At 41.4% G+C, this 17,331-nt stretch overlaps 1 protein-coding gene across 1 annotated transcript in view; it reads right to left on the bottom strand.

Moving 5' to 3' along the window:
- Pde5a (phosphodiesterase 5A) overlaps positions 1–16,198 on the bottom strand; it is a 129,893-nt gene extending 113,695 nt beyond the window's left edge. Inside the window, exon 1 of the mRNA XM_028760384.1 lies at positions 16,012–16,198. Coding sequence (XP_028616217.1) covers positions 16,012–16,136 — 125 coding nt within the window. The 5' untranslated portion in view covers positions 16,137–16,198. The remainder of the gene's footprint in view (positions 1–16,011) is intronic.
- Between the last annotated feature and the right edge of the window lie 1,133 nt (positions 16,199–17,331).

Consider the following 17,331-nt stretch of genomic DNA (forward strand, 5'->3'; position numbering starts at 1 on the left):
TCCTCCACCAAGAAACTAAAACTTTTCAATTTTCCTCAGGCAAATTTGTAGGACAACGGTAGGATGTAGCCACATTCCTTGCCAAAATATCACAAGAATGTTTTCAAAGTACAGGAATTTTAATTCAGTAACATGGCTGCTCTGGAAAGAGATCACATCCAAAGACCTTGTAGGACTATATAATCTGGCCAAAAAGCACACACATACACCCTGGTATGTATGCTATATAGTATTATCAGGCTAGAATACAGATAAGCCCTTAGTAAACACCTTTAACACCTAACAATGAAGGGAAAGTTAGTTTGTAGAAGAAAGAAGCCATGCTTGAAAAGCAATGTCTAATTTAGAGGCAGATAAAGTGATGAATCAGGGAAAGATTTGACAGAATAAGTCCAATAGCATATGCCCAACTCTCATAAGAACAGCACAGACAAGAGAGGCTACTTAAGAGCAGAGAGAGAGGGGATGGGGAAAAGGTGATATAATGGTGTGTGTGTGTATGGAAGTTTTACTGGGACAGTTTTGACAGGAACAGATTGCAGAGAAAACACGCAACACACAGGTGAAAATAGAACAAGCCAGAAAACAAGGAGTTAAAAGATTAAAACATACTGCCAAAATTAGTATGAGGTCAAGCAGAGCAATTAAGTCAGAAGTAGGGAGGAGACAGATTGAATCAGTCAGCTTGAAAGACTAGATTGTAGGGAGGTTAGAAGTTTCCAGGGCTATGGGTAGGGAGAGTTAGAATAGAGAAAGAATCATTCTGGGCTCAGCACAAGCTGTGTATTCACATGACTTTGGTATAGCACTCATCTCACCCATCATGTGAGAACATGAAGTAATATTTACACTTCTAGCCCAGCTGTTAATATTGTTCCCCTCTGAAACCTCTTGAACCGAGCCTGCATAGTCCACACTGCTTTCAGCAGTACTGTCTTCCAAATCCTACTAAGATGGCCCATTAAATCTTGCTTAGAGAAATCAAATGCTTTCCTAGTCCAAAAATCCCAAAGTCTTCCACATTCCTCTAAAAAACTACCCTGGCCAGGCTTGTCACAGCAATAGTCCACATTCTGGTTCCAGCTTCTCTCTTAGTTACCTTTTTCTTGCTGTGACAAACACCACCAAGCCAACGTATAAAAGAAGGTATCTAATGTGCAGCTTATGGTTTCAGAGGGTTAGAGTCCATGATGGCAGAGTAAAGGAGTGGCATCTGGAACGGTTGAAAGCTTACAACTTGTTCTACAAGTTAGGAGCAGAAAGACACACTAAGATGGTATGTTTTGAAACCTCAAAGGGTGACCACACACCTCTTTCAACAAAGCCACAATTCCTACTCCTTCCCAAACAGTTCTACTAACTGGGTCCAAATATTCAAATATGCAACCCTTTGGGACCAGTCTCATTCAAACCAGGTCTGGTTGGTAGTGGGGGCAAGGTAAATCACTTCTACAGACTAGGATACTATCTCAATTTTCATACCTCTTTCTTGACACTAAGGAATTTTGAGAAATAGTCATTACTTTTTTAAAAAGTATCATTTTATTTAAACCTGATGAGGCAGACATTAACAGCCTTACTTTCTAAACTATGAAAGTAATTTACATATTTAAACCAAATCCATTCTGTGGTCTGGTGGCAAAACCAGGTCTCCTATTCCTAGTGCTATGATGCAGAAGAGAATTGACTTCCCAAGAGTACCCATCACTTCCCGTCATGAAGAAGGTATCTTATTAACTTAAGCAAATTTGAAAGTCAAAACCAAATTTAAACAATGAAGGCACAAAGAGAATATGATCATTTGTAATAATGGATATTTTAATTCTCTACATTGGATCATAGTTAATGCCGCATTATAAATACACAATTAAAAAATATGAACTGAGAGAACCCAAAGGAAAAAAGATTCTTGAGGATAGTATCCTTAAAAACAAAAATCTAATGAAATCCTATCATGTCTACATTTCTCTGGAAACAGGTAATATTTTATAAATCAAAAAAGTTTTGCACTAAAAATAATACATAATGAGTATATTCGAAAAAATATTCACTCTAAGAATTTAGACTGTAACAATAACAACAAAAATACTGGACACCTAGGTAATGTCGAGTTTGGGGAAAAAAACAAGGAATAATTGTTTTATTGTAAGTAGTATTTGAAAGTTAAATTTAACTGGGTGTCCTGTATTTTATCTGTACACTTCAACAATTCTATATTTTTTTTCCTGAAATTTCTGGTGAACAGATAAGATCAATTTTATCTATCATACCAATGAGAATGCTGCCAAGTTACTAATTTTATCACTTAAAAGCACACAAAAGATAACCACACTGATTCTGTTTCTAATAATTAGACATTTTCAAAGTTTTGAACTAAGTTATGTTAAAAATAGAGCATAAAATTTGCTTTCAAACCTACATTTATAATATATTTCACAGGAGGGCAAACACCCTCAAATTGAAATATTCTTATAAGGGGAGAAATTATTAATTGTTAAAAATTTGGGGGATTATAAGGTTTTAATCTCCAATTCTGAGTTCCAATCACGGCACTTTTTTACTAATGGGATATGTAATTAATAATAAGCAACTTTCTTTTTTTGAATTACAATTTCATCATACATAAAACACAAACCAACTATCCCAACTTCTCTTTCTCACTTATTTTAAGTGTATGAGTGTTCTGTCCACATGTATGTTTGTGTACCATGTGTCCATCTGGCACCTGTGGTGGCCAGAAGAGGGTATCAGATCCCCTGAGACTGCGGTTACATGAGCTGCCATGTAGGCACTGAGAATTGAACCTGGATCTGAAAGGGAAGTCAGAACTTCTGAGCCACCTCTCCAGCCCAGCCCACCCCAACTTCTCCAGAAAGTAAAAGACGCATGACTCTCTTCAGTGGAGTAAAAGGTCAGAAATACTAGACCAGCATGAAGGGGATAATTCTAGATCCAACCTCAACACTACACAGATGAGACACTGGCTTGACATACAAGCGAAAGTAGAAACTACAATAACTCTGGTGGTCAAATTAGTACTTTGCAAAAGCTTTTTATTAGTGATACACAATGAGGGTTTCATTATGGCACATTCATTCACCATATAATGCATTTTGAGCATATTTACCCCTTCATAACCCTTTCTTCTCCTCACTCCTGCTAACCCCTGTTCTCTTCCCAATTAGTGCCTCTTCCTTTGTCAAGATTTCTTTCTTCTCTCCCCACACCCACCATAGTCTCTTTCTTTGTGGCCCACTGAGTTTAATTAGGATTGCTTACAGAAGTGTGAGTGAGGGGTTGCTTACAGAAGCATGGCTACCTCATCAGTGGTTATACCAGTGAGGAAAACATCTCTTCCTCTTCAGATGAACACAAATCAACAGCCTCAGGATGGGACTTCGTGAACCCCTCCCTCCTAATGGTATGAGAATGGGCCCAATCCTGTGCAGCTCTTATGCCGATAATCACAGCAGTCCAGTGCTCGAGGGCAACAGCCATACCATAGCCACAAAGAAGCCTTCCATAGCACTTTCCCCTTCCTCCAGCTCTTACATCCTTCTGTCCCCTCATGGAAGACACAATGTTCTCTGAGCCTTGGAGGGGATAATCTAGATATCCCATTTAGGGCTCAGCTTTCAATAATTAGTTACTTCCAGAACTCTGGAAGTCAAAATGTTTAGTGGTAACAATGGCTGCTGTATGGTCAGGTTAAGGCCCCAGACAGTTTACATTATCCACTGGGCAGAAGGTGGTCTTGGGTCCAGAAACTGAACTCGTTTTGCTCCCCAACCTCTTCCCTTTTAAATAGGAGGGAATTCTTCTGAGTCCTTCACCCCTGACATGGGGTTGATGGGTAAGTCAAATTAGAACATGCATGTGCAAGCAATCCATACCCTCTTCTCTTAAGGTTAGAAATGTAAGCAGAGGAAGCATAGGGAAAATAAGGTCACCAGATATAGGATTTTGTTTCTCCTAGATCCTTGGCATCATGCTAGTGGAGAGGATGAACTAAGAAAGGAGTTTCATACAGTTCAGTCAATTAGAAAAGGACAGGACAAGCCCATACACAGTCAGAGGGACAAGTAAGGTTTGGTATATGCAAACTACAACCATCGTGGACAGTCTGGGCCATGGCCAAAGCAGACACTTTCAAGGGTTATCCTTTGGAGAACACTTCTCTTTGCTTTTTTTGTTTTTGTTTGTTTTTGTTTTCTTCTTGAAGTACCATTTAAATTACATAACAAACATCTTGGCAAAGGAATGCTATAAGCACTAATAATTTAGTGTGTGGCTTTCACATACAAGCATACTTTTACTAACTGCCCTTCAAACATGAGAGCAATCAGAAAGCACAAGATTTTGACTTCATAAAGGAAAAATTACCTAAAAGAAAGAGCTAGCGAAGAAAAAAAATGCAATAAAAATTGATGCCTGAGATTCTCATGTTAACATCCCACCCAAGGGTTCCCTCTCCTCACCAAATTACTCTCCAGTCACTTGTGTATCTTACTACACACACAAAATGTTTACCTCACAAATGAGCTACATTATACATCGATTTCAGGTGGGAGAATTAGGTTTTGTTTTTTCAGTTTTTACAGTATGTCTTAAAATAACCAAAAAAAAACTGGAGGGTCTCAGAATCAATGCTGGCAGTGACTACTCTCGGGTAATACTAATGGTGAATACCACTTGTATATTCAAACTTGTCTACCACAGATGGTGTTCGTGCTCATTAAGCATACACTAAGCACAGAAAACACCAAGAGATCCATACAAGTCAGATGCGGAGAAATGAAATCCAATGGAAGTTATCATCACCAACAAGTCATGAGTTCCTGCCTTAAAGGTGACTTGAGCCTTAAATCCCAAGTCTTTTTAGATGAGGACTCTAATTAGAAATATATTATTCTAAGGTTCTATTCCAGAGAGGATACTTTGTACCTCAAAATGTTTATGCAGTGATTTAATATAGCAATCAGTGCCTTTGAGAAAATGCTTAGGACATTTTGATTTCCTGAGGCTTTGTGGTGATTTGAATAAAAAAATGGCCCTCAGGCTCACAATGGAGTGTTACAACTAGGATGTCTGACCTTGCTGGAGGAAGTGTGTCACTGGGAGGAGGGCTTTGAGCTCTCAGAGGCTCAAGTCTGCCCAGGGTATCACTATGTCTTCCTGCTGCCCGTGGATTCAGATGGAGAACTCCTGGCTGCTTCTCCAGCACCATGCTTGCATGCTGCCATATTTCCCACCAAGATGATAATGGAGTAAGCCTCCAATTAAGCCAACCCCAATTAAATGTTTTCCTTTCTAATGGTTGCTGTGGTCATGGTGTTTCTTCACAGCAATAGAGCCCTAGACAAGACAGGCTTCTTTGTCATACACTCCATGATGCTCTAATGGGGCCTGATTCCCTCTCCTGACACACGAGAGGAAGTGCACACAGACAGAGCACTTATATACGTAAAATATATAAATACATAAATCTTTACAAATGTGGCAATAGTTTGGGCAAAAGTGTAAGATGCATTGAATTAGTTGCTTTGTAAGCAGATTTTATCTGATTATATTTTTAACTCAAGAGACCTCTGGAAAAGCAGCCAGTGCTCTTAACTGCTGAGCCATCTCTCCAGCTTCCTAAACAAATGTTATTAAAGAATTTTTTAAATTGAAAATATATTGCACTAGGTAGTTTATAAAGATGTATGTATGTATGTATGTATCATCCAATCATCTATGTATCTGTGTATCTATGTATCTATATATCTATGTATGTATGTATGTATGTATCTATCTATCTATCTATCTATCTATCTATCTATCTATCTATGTACTGGTACGTGTACCTGAGTATATTCATGCACACCACATACATTCAGATACACATGGAGCCCAGAAAAGTGCACAGATCCTTTGGAACCAGAGTTACAGTTGTGTGTGCTGTTGTCATCTCTCCAGCCCCAAACTTAAGGTATTTTTGTTCTACTACTAAGACCTAATTGCAGTAGCCTGACATCTAAAATTTCAACCACTTAAAAAAAATACCATTAAGATTTCCTGTTAAAAATTATAGACAAAAAGTAAATTCACATTGGCAAAGACAACCCATTAATTAATGTGCTTGTATACTAAGAGAGGGTAAGAGAGACACTAATCTCTTCTTAAGATTCCACATAACATTAAATCTACAAGCTTTGGCCTTTCTTCCATTACTAATGAACTTCAATGTAGCATGATATTTAAGGGGCTCTGGTCAACACAGACTTAGAACTGAAACCCAAACCAACTCTTTCAAAGACTACAACATTAAGTGTTTATTTACTTTCATTGTACAAGAAGATATTATTTCCCTCCCACAGTTCAGAAAACTAAATAATTCAATATGCATAGTGATGATATAATTAGTTGACCATTAAATGTAGTATGCATTTTAAATCAATTGACTTTCTTAAATAATAAGAACCTATTTGATTTACTTAAACAGGATAATAACTATTGTTACTTCCTCTGTTTTGTTTGGAAATCATGAAGGCTGGACTTGAGTTTAAGAGTCTCTTGGTCTTAGGTTCCCACCGGCAGGAATTACAGGTATGCGCCATCTTGTTCAGCCCTTCATTTCTTGCTTTTAAGCACTTAATTTGAAAATACCTTTAGGGCAGACCAAATGGCTCAGCAAGTAAAAGTATCTGCCTCCAATCCTGAGCTTTGATCCCCAGAACCCAGAGGGAAAGTTGATCCCCAGAACCCAGATGATGGAAAGAGAGAAACGATTCCCATAGGTTGACCTCTGACCACTATAAACTGACTGTGGTACACTTGTCCACACAAACACAAACACACGCGCGCATGCGCGCGCACACACACACACACACATACACACACACATAAACACACACACTAAAATAAATGAAAAGGCACCACTTTTTACAGAAACTCTTAATATGCCAAAAAAGAAAACTTTCAATGTATTTTTAACTTAAAAATTAAAAAATGGCCGGGCAGTGGTGGCGCACGCCTTTAATCCCAGCACTTGGGAGGCAGAGGCAGGAGGATTTCTGAGTTTGAGGCCAGCCTGGTCTACACAGTGAGTTCCAGGACAGCCAGGACTACACAAAGAAACCCTGTCTCAATAAATAAATAAATAAATAAATAAATAAATAAATAAATAAAGTATTCCCCACATGAATAGTGACACCCATATATGACATAACTTTCTGAATCATACATAAAGATTATGAGCTAAACATTTAATTGAGACAATTACAAGAGTTTGTTTTTCTATTACTACTAAAAGGATAAAGTATGTTAGAAAATATGCAATAATTAAATCATAGCAATGTTTTATAATATGATAATTCTTGAACATATTTTTAAAACTTGATAAAAAATGTTATAGGGCATTTGGGTATAAAAATTGGCCATTTTACATTTTATCCAACTTAAGGGAAATACTAAAGGCAAGCTGATGGAACCCCGGGATTTCAAGGATACTTACAGAGTAGTTCTTTGAGCAATAACCTTTGAGAGAGCTTACTTAGGTGCCTTGACCAGAACAGAGGAAAAATCTGCAGGTGTGACCAATCCACAAAACACAAGTGCATGTCCATGTTTATACTTATACTATTAAAATGTCACGGTTTTGTCCTTTTCCATGTTCTTTATCCACCATGTGTCAATTAATCATTAGTACCTAAAGTGGAGAGAGCCTACTAAATCCTCAGCCTGGAAAGAATGATTGTATAAAAATCTGCTAAAATTATTTGTAGGAAAAAAACACAAAAATAACTCCCATAAAAATAATGTTGGCTATCTTTCCTGCTCTTAGATCCTTATTTTATACAGTTTTTGTTACAATGTTTGCATAATTTGACCTGGATCCTCTACTCAAGTTTGGAAAAATACAAGAATGGAACTGTTTAACTTGAGAAGCTGATGCTCTGCTCTTCTGAGAAGCAAGACGTGCTGGAGCTGAAGGAGACGGTCAAAGCTCACGTGTGCCTTGTGTGCCTTGTTCCTCAGCCCCTCATCGCTCCGTCTTCATTAACATCGACGTCGGGAGCAAAGCCTCACAGCCTGAATCCTACTCCAATTACCTTGCCAGAACCTTACACATCCCAAATCAGGTTCGTTCAAGCCATTAATAAAAGGCCATCTGAAAATGAGGGACACTTGAGGCTTTCTAAAGTCCCTATTGTGTGCTTCTGATTCTCATTTGCCAGAAACATGGAATGACTATCAACATTTATGAACAAGTTTTAGGTGTTATTAATTTTCACTGTGAAAATTATCAACTACCTGAAAAACAGCACACTACTAAGAACAAAACACTATTAAAAAGACAGGAAACCTACATTATCTCCTTTAAGTCTTGAGAACTTTAAGGGTTAAAGCCCATCCGGTCTAATTTACAGTCAGTAAATAACATATCTAAAGTCATTCTCTCAGAAAGATGGCTTCCGAATTTCTGCCTAAGCTTGTCACATGTAAGGTTCCTAATTTCCAAAAACAGAAACTCGTTTCAAAGGTTGTAAAAACAGTGGCTCTAATCTGAGGAGTGGTGCCTGTCCTTGAAGGAAATCTGGAAATTCGTGGGAACAGATTTGATTTCACAATCTTGGGGGTGTTCTTGGCATTAAGAATCTCTCTGGCAGTAAGTGTCTGGGGCCTGAGAATGTAATTCACCCTGCGATTTTGACGGGCAGCTTCTCAAGGCAAAAGCATCACAGCCAAATTCCAACCTCCACTTTTGAGGAACACTCTACTCAGTAAAAGATTAGCTGGCTGTATGGATATTAAGTGAACCAGGAGATTTGAGGCACCTCACTTCCTTCACAATCTCTACACTGACATCAAATACTTCACTTGGGTTTGACGTGGCAATGAACTGAATGCTTCAGTTCTTCAGTATTCATGAAACAAACACTCTACCTCAGTTCTTCAGTATTTGAAAAGACTCTCTCCTCTGAGAGAAACTTTCCAAGACCAAATCAGAGAACACAGAAAAGCTTCCTGAAGTCTGATATTCATAACTTCCAAGTTGGAAGGGTCATTCTGTTTTGTATTTTTCCATGCATTCCTAATTATATGTAAGAATGATATTGCCTAAAGAGAAATCTGCTCCAATCTCAAAGAAAGCATAGGAACAGAAGCCTAAACACTAAATATATAAATTGGCTTGCAGTTTAGAAATCAAAGAAACTGTGCTAAGTGGATATTCATCAAAGATGAGTCTTAAGGGCTCGATACAGATATATTTTTGAAGTTCTACAAAAGTGCTTTGGCTTGATATTTTCAAAGGATCATAGTTAAATCATAAAAAGGTGGGGGGAAGTATGTCATAAGTGATTGGAATCTCCAACTTATTACCAAGTATTGCCCTTCAATTTTAATGGAAAAGTAAACTTACCATGCAAGCAGACTTTCACATCATATGAAATGAAATCCAAAAGTGGATTTGTTGTGCTATAAGACTGAACGGTACATGAGTGCTCCAAGGGCCGGTGGGAGCCGTGACAGAGCAACGAGTTGTACTGTCTATCACCCCAGCTGGGGCCATCAGGACTTTGTAAGGGGCATTTGATGACTGCTGCCAATTTGCATTTGACTGTAACTTTAATCATTCTGTTCAGAACTAACTTAAAATGTAATTTAGGCCGGCAGTTGCATAAATGTTATAACTATGATTAAAGTATATCTTTCAATTAATTTTATTTTTAATAGCACTACATTCAACTTAACATTCAAATGAAAAGAACTCAAAGATGGCTGTGACTCACACCCGTAATCCTGGCCCTCAGAAGGCTGAAGCAGGAAGGTTACTATGAATTTGAAGATACATGGCTACACAATGAGCTCTAGAACAGCCTGCAACACAGAGTTAGGCTCTATCTAAAAAGAAAAAAAATAAAGGCTGTGGGTCGGGAGAAGGGGGCGGGGGAGTCAGTACCAGTTATGGCATCTGGCAAACTGGGTCTGTGCACAGCAGCAGTTGCTATAGGGTTTTACAAGTTTATTAAGCTTACAAATCCATTCCCTTCCCCACTCCCACCCCTGACCTTGGCCATAAAGGGAAATTAAGACTGTGGGTTACCTGCTCTATTCAAGCAGTCAGACTTCCCTACTCTCTTGAATATAGTGACATGTCCAGAGTAGGCAGATGACCCAAGTAAGGGAGGAGCAGTGTGGGGAGCACAGCCAAAAGCAAGGAGTCTTTTTAACAGCACACTTTTAAGACTTGTCAAAGACAAACTCTGCCAGCACATGGAGAAAGCATGCAGGGAAACAGAGCTTAAGTTCAAGGCCAAAAGACAGAGGAATGGGTAAGGGAAAGACAGGCAAAAAAATACAGAATGTTAACAAGATTATCTGATCAGGTGACCTCAAAATTGATGCAATCATTGGCCATTCCAATCAATTTCATAAGGGCTACACAGAGAAACCCTGCCTCAATAAACCAAAAGAAGAAAAAAAAGAGTATTTGTCAACATAGACAAATAGAAACTTAACACTCAATTTATCTTGTCTACCTTAAATATTTGATTGACAATAACTACGAAGCCCTACCATTCACTAAAAATGAATAGAATCTTTACATTAAAAATAGATACAATTTAAAATAAAGCAAGTAAAACAAGTTAGCAAATCATATTATAGGGCTAAATATCAGAAGAATGAGTCACGTGGACAGATTCTCTTCAGCCTGATTCCTGTGTGTGCAGACCCCAGGCACTGACTCCTGGAGAACCTGATGTGAAAATTACTTCCAAGTGCAATGATGGCTGTCACAGCAGTCAGCCTTCACCCACTTCTGTGCCTCTAAGCTAATGAACATTACAGGAAGCCCCGCAAAATCTGCGCACTACATTCAATATTAAGTATTTTTTAACTCTCCGTGACCAAAAGACTCACTGATTTATTCCAGTGTCCCCTATTTTATTAAGGATTGTTCATCCCTACATTCAGCTCTGAAAACAACAACAGAAGCAAACGTAGCTTGAAAACCACAATTGAAAGTTTAATAAATTATGTTTGGGAGAGAAACAAATAAATACTATCGAGTTCTGTTTAGTCTTTTCCGCTACAAAGGAAATCATTCTGGAGCATTATTAAAACACCCAAGACAGCTTGAGCAAAGCTATAATTTGTGTCTCCAAATACAATGGAAGGGATGCGTCTCAGTAAAACACATTGTCTGCCGTTGATGTGGAGGGTGTGCACAACTTTATACAGGATTTTTTAGTTTAATTATCTTAAAAAGAACCAGTGTAAGGGACTAGAGATTATCTATGTAGATGGAATTATTTTAATGGTAATTGGGGCTGAGTGTTCTCTGATGGACAATTAACTTGTCTACAGTTCTGGGGATCATAGATATAATCTCTAACTCCATGAAAAATAAATCATGATACCTGAAGTATGCAAAACACCAATGTTTCCTAATATTAAAATACTGTAGATGTGATCTCATAGAAACAGTAGTAGTTTCTATAGAATTTTTACAAATTTGTTAAGTTTATATTATAACACAAAAATCACTTTATTTCAAAATAATCCATTTATGACTTATACTGCAAGAAACCACTGTTTTTTGTTTGTTTGTTTGTTTGTTTGTTGTTTTTTAACAAATCTTGATCACATAGTTCAGGCCCTAAGAAGGATCTAGAACTCTGAAAACCTCACAGACAGGAGGACATTGGGAAATGCTATTGTTTGAAGAGCTTCTATGGATGCTTCTAGGCAGGAAGAATTGAAGCCTATCAGAATGCTTCCTGGAGACTAGAAGGCAGCACAAACATAATGCAGCCCAAGAGAACACAGGAGACCTGGCAATTATTGAACCAGACTTATTGCTCTCAATACAAGAACTCACACAGTCACAGACTGGGCTAGTGCTCTGAAGAGTATATTCTTAATACCAGCCTTGCCTTTAAAAAATATACCTATTAAATTATTTGTTTGAACAGTGTGAACATTTCTATCCCTGTGTAATTATAGAAGCAGTAAGTTTTTAGAATGGATAGCAATGCTTATTTTAAGAATGGATAGCAAGATTTATTTTACACCCCCATCTAAGTTTAATGTATGTATCTCACAAATAAAAATGTTACATCCTTTAGAACCAGGCATAGTGGCCCATCCCCATAATACCAGCTTTTAAGTATTTGGGAAGCTGAGGTACCTTCAGCCTGGGCTACACAGTGAGTTCAAAACCACAGGACAACTTAATGAGACCTTGTCTGAAAATAACAAATTTTTGAGTGTTGAGTATGATATAGCTCAACTGGCAGAACACTGGTCTTGCATTCAGAAGGCCATAAGTAATTCCCAGTACTGTACCAAAAGGAATAAACACAAAAGGTCAAGAAGAGAACAACAAAGAATACCATATACAGGACCCAGAGACTCAACTAATTCAGCACAGCTTTGTGGTGTGACATATTTCACAAGAGGCAACAAGGACCTGTAAACCTTCTGTTCCTGGACTTTGATCCAAACTGCCATAAAGCTTGGCCTCCTTCAAGACTCCATTATATGCCAAATATTCTCAGGCTGTTGCCTGGCACAAACAAAGCAATAAAAGCCAACCATCTCACTCCTCCAAAACTAAATGACTTAAAACATCACCCACAATCATCGACTTGACCAGTAACTAATAAAAGGTAACGTTATTCGAACATGCTTTGAAGAATAACAACAGCTACTGAGTGGCTTCAGCCTCAAGAAGGTCTTCACTGTAAATATCTGCTTGTTCAAACCTCCAATGAATGCAGTCCTGCAGGAGTCTAAATTGTTTAGATTAGTGAGCGTAAGAGGTGTCCACTTACAGTTCACTAGGAAAATGATGTTAATTTTCCTGCCAATAGATGATGTTACAACTTGCTCAACTTTCACACTCAGATTCGTACAAATGGGTTGTGACGACTGAAAAGCTTCCATTCATCCCTTTGTTAGAGAATAGAGCCATTACTGCAGCATGTAGCTGTGTGTTTGAAGATAATTTTAAGAAAAAAAATCTTGACAGCATAACTGTATCAAGGTCCAAGTAAAATAAACAGGTGTTTGAAAATTCAGGAATGCCAGAAGTGTCATTATGATCCGGGAATACCCTTCGATGTAGAGAACTGGGCCCAGGGATCAAGAGTGTATAATACATTTGTATCAAATGACAACAACTAATAAATGCAGAAACATTTCCATCAGAAAGCCTGATGTCTGCTGCAGATGAGCAACCTAAACAAACCTAAATTCATTTTAAAACTTTAAACGTCTCACATGCCTCTCTGTACAACTGGTGACTGAAATCACATACAGTTGTGACATATTCATATACATTTATACTTACAAAGCACAACAAAATGATGCAGATTTCTGGTTTTAAAAGAATTGTGCTGCCAAGTTAAACTGTACACAATAAATTTTTATCTCAATAATGTGAACCACACTAAACTTGGTAGTGTAGCTTTTTTTAAAAAAAAAAGTAATAATAATCAACTGGTGTCCAACTTCCCATTCTTATTTTAAAAGCCTTCAGCTAACGTCGCCTGCACAAAGCCAAACTGCATTCCATGAAGAAGGCCCTCAGGCTACATAAAAATTCCTAGATTATTGTTCTTTATGCCAATAACTTTCTGAACTTTGTCCTAAAAATGAAGGTCTGTGTTATTTTAAAGTATTTTACACTTTCATTGTCCAAGTTGTACTCTTAAGAACACACACTCACACACATACACACACACACAAAGTACACACACCAAATACTGTCCTAACTTGAAAAAGTCTTTTGGAGTCTCAGAATATCTAAATTTTACAGTTATCATTGTAATTGAGATCTTAATTGCATTTTTATTTGTAATTTTAATTTCTGCTTGAGAGAAAAAGTAATAGTAAATGTATCAAACGACGCTTTTTTTACTTTCAACTACAATGTTGCTGCTCTTTCAAGGTTTTTGGAAGGTTTTAACCATGTCCTAGCCTAGGACCACTCAAAAGCCTCCAGTAAGCTCGCCATAGTTTGTCTTCAAAGCGGAGGGGGAAAAACAAAGAACGGGACATTTTTGCTGTGTTTTTAGCTTTTAACTGTTAACAGCCAATCTAAAGGACACCTCCAAAGCATACTTTAAAACTCAGCCCAGCTCTCTGGCCCCTCCCCATTTTCTGTGCTCTAATTCAAAGGGAGCAGAGGATGGGAGTGTACAGTGAAAGGACACCGGAGACAGATGGTCTCAGAGTAGCTAGTGACCCCTGGAAATTGTTGGTTCCCAGCAATTAATAATTCTAGGTCGAGATGGTCTGTCTTGGTGCTTCAGCTGAAACTCCCAGCAATGTTTTAAAAAGAAACCGCTCTACCTTCTGTGTTATCATCCGACTCCTCTAAGCTGGGAATTTGATGGAAAAAGGCATAATGGGGGTGGGGAGTGAAAGGAGATCTGGGTACCTAGATCATATCTGGGCTGGAGAGAGCGCTCGGCCATTAAAGGCTAGACCCATAAGCAAAATGCCAAAACTGTCCCAAAGAGGCTCGGTGAGAAAAAGAGAAAACTGACCCCCATGTAGTAAGTATCTCGGTGAGAAAGCAAGGAGAGACACAAAGTCAAACGGCCCATCATCTATCGTGCGGCTTAATCTCCCGCAGGTGTGCGGGGTGGACCCCCAGCTCTGGTTAACTACCGCACCCCCTCTCCAAGCAAAGTGGCCAGCGGGATGATGAAGGAAGTACCTCGTTTTGTCTCCAAAGGGCAACATAGCAAAGGTGGGGCGCTCGTTTCCGAACTCCTCGGATGGTGTACTCGGGAGATTCTGGGGGCCGGTGGAGTTCCGTGGGTGCCCGACCGGCTCCCCTACGGCCCCCGCCGCCTCTTCGCTGCGGGTCGCCGGCTGTGGACCCCGCGTGGCGTCGCCCCCTGGCGGGCAGCGCCCGGCCGAGTGGCGGCCGCGCGCGGGCGAGTCCTCGCCGGCTCGTCCACCATCCCCGCCCGGCGAGAGTCGCCCTCCCGGCTCGGGCGGCCAGCACCAGCTGCTCGACGGCCGTTGCCCCAAGGCGCCGGTGGCGGGGCTCCAGCCCCTTCTCCAAAGCAGAGCTTGTTCTGCCCAGATCGGCGCGCGGGAGGCAAGCGCGCGCGCGGGCTTCGCGGCGACTCCTGGAGCTCCGGGGGACCCGCCCGCCAAGCACTCCGCTCCACCCTCTCGTCCCTCCGCTCCACTCTCAAGTCTGCGCGCGCCCCGACTGCCGGTGAAGCAGTCGGATCCTAAAGGACTGGCTCCCTCTTCCACGCCCTCCGAGGCGGCCTCCCGGCGTTTGGCTCGCGACCAGGAAGAACTGGCCTCTGGGGTGCTCCGGGTCCCCGGGTCCCCAAGTCCGCCCCGGCCGCCTCCCTCCCGCCCTTTGTGTGCGCGCCGCAAAGCTCAGTGAAGAAACTCCTTGCGATTATGCGGCCAGAGGAGGGATGATCAGGGGGACTATCGGGGAGTCAAAGGCGACAGTCCTCACTGAGGGCGACCCGGGCAAGCTGCTGCATCCAGGCTTCCCAGTGGCCTAGTCCAGAACCCCCCGGCTTCCCCGCCCCTCCAGGGTCAGAGCAAGCCGGGCAGGGGAGGAGCGCGGCCACAGGGACGCGCCCGCAGCGGTGCTTCCGGAGCCGCTGGGAAGGGGCTCTGACTTGTTTTGGTTTTTGCTAAGCCGTTTTGGGAGGGGAACCGGGAGAGTAGAGGGGAAGTGGGGAAGGCCCGTGAGCGTGCGTGAAAGTAATCTTGCTCCCCGGCCGGGTGTACGCTTTTGTTTTTAACTTCGTGGGCAAGTCGTTTCTAATCCGACACCTCGCTTCTCAACTGTGCTCGCTTTAAGTCGAGGACTCCAGTCCGCATTGGGACAGAGAAGCTACTTCCGAAGCAAAGGGCCTGAGAACCGGGATGGTTTAATGTTGGACCGAGGGGAAAATTCAATGTGGAAGAGAGATCAGCCCCCAGGTCAGGCTTCAAGTCCCTGACCGTGTCCTTTGTGGCTCCTCTTCTTACCTGGTGGCCTTTCTAACAAAGTAAGAGAAGGTAAAGTCCCGGTGATCATCCAGCCACGCTTCCACCCAGTCCTGGTCCCGCTGCTGCTGCTGCGATCGCACCGAGCTGGGGCCCGCTCGTTCCATGGTGTTTGCCGCGCGTCTCTGCGGCTCGCGGATGCCAGATTTCCACCCGGCCGTGTCTCTCTCTCTCAGAAGAGCAGGACAGTGTTCGAGACCCTCCCCTTTTGCCTTTCTTCGGCCCTGCAGTCTTTCAGCGAAGCTAGAGAGGCGGGCCGGCCCCCGAGCTCGCTCAGCCCCGCCCCTCCAGGTCCCCGAGGTTCCCAGGTGGCCGGCGTCCTCCTCGGGGTCCCGCGGAAACCGGCTTTCTGCATCAGCCTCGGCGCTGGCTGGCGAGCTCTCCGGAAGCCAAGTGGCCAAGGCTAGGAGGAATCCAGACCGCCGCTGGGGTGCGCTGTGGGCCGAGCCAGCTTCCCTTTGCGCGCAAAGGTGACAGTGAGTGGGTTTACAATTCCCAACCAGCCAACTCTAGGAAGGGAAGATCTACACATCTCGAGGACCCAGAAGGCAAGAGGCGGGAGCTTCACTAGAAAGTGAGAGAAAAAGTTAACCTGAGTGTTTTCCTCTTTCTTAGTAGTACAGTGACAGCTCCACCTTACTTTTCTCCTTAAAGCAACTCGTGCTGGAGAGGACCCAGAACCTTTCTCCCTCACAGCAGCTCTCCCAGTGACTCCAAGTACTCTGAACACCCACCCTACAAGCTAGGGAGAGAAGTGTTGCAGAAACCACTAGGACAAACCTGCAGGTGCGGGACGGGTGACTTTTATCAAAACCACACCCGAGCTTCAGGCTAACATCAGTTGTAAAGTGCATTGATTCATACACCAAAGATCCGATAGGCATAGGACATAAAAATGACCACCACCTGTCCTTGCCTGTGAATTTTGAAGATAAGAATACCTCTACACGATTATGCTGACTTAAGAACGCTAACACTAGCTACCCGAGTAGAACTAGGAACACCCAGTTAGCCTGATTTAAAATTAGCTCACTTATATTTAACTGGCATCAATAACTCAGAAATAGTATTGTCTTAGGTTGCTATTGCTGTGATAAAATTCCATGACCAAAGCAACACACAATAAATTAAAATGACAGTTCTCTGTCCTGATATGTTACTATAGCATTAAGTATGCTTAGAGAATATGGAGTTTCTGTTGTGTTTTATAAAAAGAAAGAAAGGAAGGAGTATGTTTGGTGGAGGTGCAGTTTGGTGTAGGGGAAGAAGTTGCCGATGTGGGCCCACACTGGGGCATCCCTT

This window comes from Grammomys surdaster, unplaced genomic scaffold (genome assembly GCF_004785775.1).
Source record: "Grammomys surdaster isolate TR1022 unplaced genomic scaffold, NIH_TR_1.0 126531, whole genome shotgun sequence".
Classification (NCBI taxonomy): domain Eukaryota; kingdom Metazoa; phylum Chordata; class Mammalia; order Rodentia; family Muridae; genus Grammomys; species Grammomys surdaster.